Below are 5,000 nucleotides of genomic sequence, written 5' to 3'. Positions count from 1 at the left end.
GATGAAGAAGAGCGCAAGCGGCGAGAGGAAGAAGCCCGCCAGAAGGTGGAGCGTGAGGAGGCGGAACGTAAGGCGCGCGAAGAAGCGGAACGCCAGCGGCTCGAGATGGTCGAGCGACTTAAGAAGGAGGAGAAGGAGCGTGAAGAGCGTCGCAAGCGCGTGGAAGCAATCATGTCCCGTACCAGGGCCAAGGGTTCGGCCAACAATACACCCTCGAAGGTAGCTTCGTGAAAACGATTCGGTTCGAAGTTCCCGAGGATTTCTTAATTCAACTCAACAAATTTCCCTTTTTTTCACAGAACAATGAAGACGACAAGGAGAACGCCATGTCGAAGAGTCAGATCGTTCTTTCGTCTACGCCGGCGGTCCTTCCCACCGGTACTGCCATGTCTGCGTCGACTATCTCGATGACCGATTCCTTCATTGCGTCCGAAATCCGACAAGAGCAGGAGCAGCAACAGCAACAGCAACAACAGGAGCAGCAACAATCCAACGAATCCCTAGAAAAGGCCATGGAGTCACTGTCGCTGAGCAACAACAATATCAACACTAATAATGGCATCGACAGTAACAGCAACAGCAGCAATACTAGCAGCAGCGAAACCATAGCGAACAACAACAATAACATTAGCGGTAGTAATAACAGCGAGTACGAGCGATCCGTTACGGAAAAGGAGAGCCTGCTACTGAACGCCAGCGGTGCTGTTGTTGCGAACAACAATCTTAACAACAGCACCAGCGGTGGTGTGAGCAATGGAACGATCGGTTCCACAACCGCCAACGACGAGGGACCGCTCGTGACGACAACGAACGGTAAGGCGGAGCCGCCAGCCACCAGTAACGGTGGCAGTCATGGCGACAGTGCGAACACCACCACCTCGGATCTAATCATCGAGGATGCGCTGATGGGCCAAACTAATGGCCACAAGAACGGCACCATCGACAACGTGTTGTAAGTAGACCTTTCCAGAGAGAAAATACGTGCGATCGTGCGTGTTCTTGCTTTTATTTCATGCACTCGTTTGATGCGCTTTCGGGCAAGGGGGAGGGAGAATATCTTCCATATGCGGCGTTTGGATTGAGGGCGCGGTACATTTTTTGGTGGCCATTTTGTGCTTGTGTCTTCGATGGCTAGTGACTTGATTTTGAACATTTCGAACTACCTTTTGCGTGCCGCCTGCTACCGAAGCTAAAGTTGCATTTGGAAGAAACGCTTGCTTGTGCTAATGGCGGTGACGTTGGCTTTTCTATCAGATTTTGCGAAGCATAATGTCCACTTTTCCAATTTTTGTTTTAGATTTCCACGCGTATCCGACATCTAATGAACATATTCACATATAGAGGAGTGCAAGTGTGCGAGAAGGGCGCAGCGAATTAGCTTTCTAGCTACACTGTGGCCAGGTTGGGATATTGAAGCCATTTGCAATTTGATAGTTCCTCTTTAAGATGTGCGTGTGTTCTGCAGAACCACCGAACGAAGATGGGAGGTATTGTTTAAGATATTAAGTTACAGTTAAAGGTAGTAAAAGAATTTTGGCAGAAGCGGCCTGGTTGTTCGTTTATTAGATGTTGTGTGCCATTACGAAAATGAAATGTTGAATGTTCTATTTTCGGCAAGTGATCTCGTTTATTAGCCACATTCATTCATTCGTTCATCGTTGATTCAGAAGTTAATCATTTCTATTAACTGCTGAGCGATTGCTATGTGCTTCATTTAAGGAAGAATACACTAGGTGTACTTCATTTCACTACCTATGTTGGTGTAAGCAAACGACCATAAAAATTCTTCTTTCAAAATTGAAACCAAAATGCTGAAAGTTAACTACAATCATCTGCACCGTAACGGGGAAAGCGATAAACAACAAAATTAACCAACTAAATCAACAACAACACAATACAGCAAAACTCTCTCCTTCACTGTTTTTGTTCATGTTTATGTTCGAAACGGGATATTTTATTGTTAACTGGACAGTTGTTCAATTGCATGCTTACTTTATTCGTTCAGTTGTATTCTTTTCGGTTGTATTGTGGCAGAATAGTTACGAGCTTCTGTTATGATTTAATCAGATAGAGCTGGATTCTTCAACCGTTTTGCTTCCTTTCTAATTGTTATGCCTCACGTAACTCCTTTGCCGCCTATCGACGGTTGTTTGGCAACGCACTTTTGCAGCAGATCGACCAGCAGTTCACTAATGTACTGTCTATGTATCTTCCTTTGTTTGTGTCCTTTCTTTTCTCTATCTAACTCCCAAATCGTTTTCCCGATTGTCATGTTCCCGACCTTTCTTCAAACCTCGAACGTTTAGTGATGAGCATGTCGGTGGCGGTGGTGGCATTGGCGGCGATACGGTGTCCCTAGAATCTACCGTTCCGATTCCTTTGGAAATCACCGGTGATTTCCTTTCGCCGAAGCAACCTAACTACGATGTGACGGCGTCCTTCGATCCTTTTTCACCTTTTGGCGGCGACGGTGACGACGACGGTGGTGCATTTGGTGAGCATCCGGAGCAGCAGCAATCGTCGTTTGATTCTTCGGCCACCTCGTCGACTGCCACAACCGATACGACAACGATTACGACGACTGGCACGGTGTCGGGCACCACCGGGTACGATCAGCTCATCGATTTTGCAAGTCTGCCCACGGTCGACGACGACGGTGACGATGATGCTCGCGCCGTCGTCACTAACGACTCCAACTTCAATCCACTGGTGGCCACTGGTGGCAGTGATGCCGAGCATCATCACCATTCGTTCGACTACCGTAACAACCACAACAACAATAATAATAGTATTAACCTGTTCGACATCACGCCATCGTTTGACGATGGCGGTGACCGCACTGGTACTAACTATCTTAACAATAATAACAATGCAACCCTTACCGCCACCACAAACCCGCGGCTAGTCTCAGCAACATCCGACGGTCAAGAGAATCGAGGTAATTAGGAGCACCTTCGCGTCCTCGGATGTGACGAGTTCGTTCGGCTTCGTCCACGTCACGTTCTTAAAAGAAAGTGATGAATGTTCCTTTCTCCGTGCGTACGTGCGTGCTTTCTGTGAATACTTCCATTCATTTGCACCATTTTGTAAGCTTCCCGGTGTTTCCGGTGATTGTTGGCCCCGGCTGAATGTGATTCCGCAAGGTCGTGTATGCTTTAAACTATACTTATGCACCGCTGTTTTCCTCGTTACGGTTGTAGTTATCTCTTTTTTTATTGTTTTTTTTTATTTATTTGTTAAAAATTGGGTAGTTTGCTAAATCAGTTTGCCGCACCTTTCTCTTTCTGTCTCTCTCTCTCTCTTTCTTTCGTTAGCAACTTAAGATGGTATTTAGTATAAAAATGTTTGGCGTATACAGATTGGATGTATTTTCAAAACCTTTCTTGTACATTTATGTGTTTCTTCCTCTCTCAATCTCATTGGTTTGCAACACATTTTATCGTAATTTCTTCTTCTCCTACCACGCAACTCAACATGATTTCACATGATTCGGCTAAACATATTGAAACATCTACCGATACGGACACTACGATTGGGAACACCATAAAAAACACGTAAACCGGTAAACGCAATGTACCCTGAAGACAGTAGCAAGACAGTGAAGAGCTTGCCGTCTCGGGCGACAGGCCCTGTGACACCGTTACATCGGATGGTTATCGTGCTGTTCATATTCTTCGTACATTTGGCTCTCTATTTATGGTTGGTGTGTCACTTAAAACAATCGGCACCTTCGGTTCGATCTCGTCCATCGTTGTAGTTTCGATGGAATTTGGGATGATTTTCGGAGCGCTACTATGGTTGGGTATCACCTTATAAATATCGTTTGGTCAGTAAACGGTGTTCGTTTTTAGTGTTTAATAAGTCTATGTTTATTGCTCCAATTTTTCCGATGAAATTGTCGTAACCGTCTTGGCTTACGGTTCAAGGGCCAATTTAACATCAAATGTAGTATGATGTTTCCTTTAGAACGAATGAAATCTACAGGAATCTCTTTGTATTGAGATTCCTCGTTTAAACTGTCAATAGTATTCAATTAATATCAACTTTGTTCATCGTTTGTATCTACATTGAAGCCGTTTTCTTTTATATGTCTAACTATATGTTTATCATTCAATAGTTAATGAATTGTTATTGAAATCCTTGGTTAACTTTGCAAGATGAGACTTGTTTAAGTCTCATTCTTTTTAAATAGTGAAGCATTTTCCTTCTGCGTAGCATTATGTTTGCGTGATATCATAACTAGCCTAATATTTTTACACCTACCGGTTCTCACTTACTTACCTACATGAACTGCACGCGTTTGCCTAGCTTCTGTCGTTTGTTATGATGTTTCCTGAACGGACCGGCATTTCTAACTTTCCTCGCATTTACCTTTCACCTTTTGCAGACTTGTCGCTCTTGTGAACGAGTAGGGCGCAGGAGAGATAAACAACACACCGCAAAGTGGTACCCGCGGCTTATCAGGTCGGTCGGCTAGATCATATTTTAGGTTGATAGTAGCACGCGCACTGCTCCATCCCATTCGGCCGATTCTACAGCAGCATGACGAAGGAAGAAAGCATTCCTGATTTTCAACCACCAATACGCATCGATCGGAGGATTCTCAACCCCAATCATCTGCTCCATATGCTCGGTCAAAGGGCTCAACAAACGCTCGGGCAAAGCGATGTGTGCGTGTGTGTGTTTGTGGACCTGTATCAGATCTAGCATTGGGCCCTAGAGCAGCCTAGGGGAATGTCGCTGCCGAGTAGCTTCGCCTTTACCACCGGGCTCGTCGCTGCTAAACGCCGAAAATGGATGAGTTTCACTGATAGTCAAACCACAATAGCTAAGCAAAACTCAAACATCTTTTGAGCAGTAGCAACCGCTCGCCCTGGGCCGATTGGTGGGGACACAGTGCAAGTTCGCCGCTGGGTAGTGCAGTGTAGGGAATTGTAGGTTAGCGAAGAGAAGTCGGAAACAGTAGCGCATGTGTTTATGATAGGATAGATGTGGGGTAA

At 45.2% G+C, this 5,000-nt stretch overlaps 1 protein-coding gene across 14 annotated transcripts in view; it reads left to right on the top strand.

Annotated features, from left to right (window-relative positions):
- The window catches only part of LOC125949488 (ensconsin), a 104,171-nt gene that overhangs the window by 96,160 nt on the left and 3,011 nt on the right, over positions 1–5,000 (top strand). For 12 of the 14 annotated variants that reach the window (XM_049676572.1, XM_049676575.1, XM_049676573.1 and 9 more), the window contains 4 exons: positions 1–219; positions 300–952; positions 2,307–2,606; positions 4,388–5,000. The exon at positions 1–219 is cut by the window's left edge and continues 1,085 nt beyond it; the exon at positions 4,388–5,000 is cut by the window's right edge. In XM_049676572.1, coding sequence (XP_049532529.1) covers positions 1–219; positions 300–952; positions 2,307–2,606; positions 4,388–4,412 — 1,197 coding nt within the window. In that variant the 3' untranslated portion in view covers positions 4,413–5,000. Of the gene's footprint in view, positions 220–299; positions 953–1,297; positions 1,488–2,306; positions 2,607–4,387 lie in introns of all 14 variants that reach the window. The other 2 variants (XR_007468669.1, XM_049676576.1) reach the window with 2 other exon arrangements.

This window comes from Anopheles darlingi, chromosome 2, assembly GCF_943734745.1.
Source record: "Anopheles darlingi chromosome 2, idAnoDarlMG_H_01, whole genome shotgun sequence".
NCBI lineage: Eukaryota > Metazoa > Arthropoda > Insecta > Diptera > Culicidae > Anopheles > Anopheles darlingi.
This window is presented reverse-complemented; position numbering and strand designations above follow the sequence as displayed.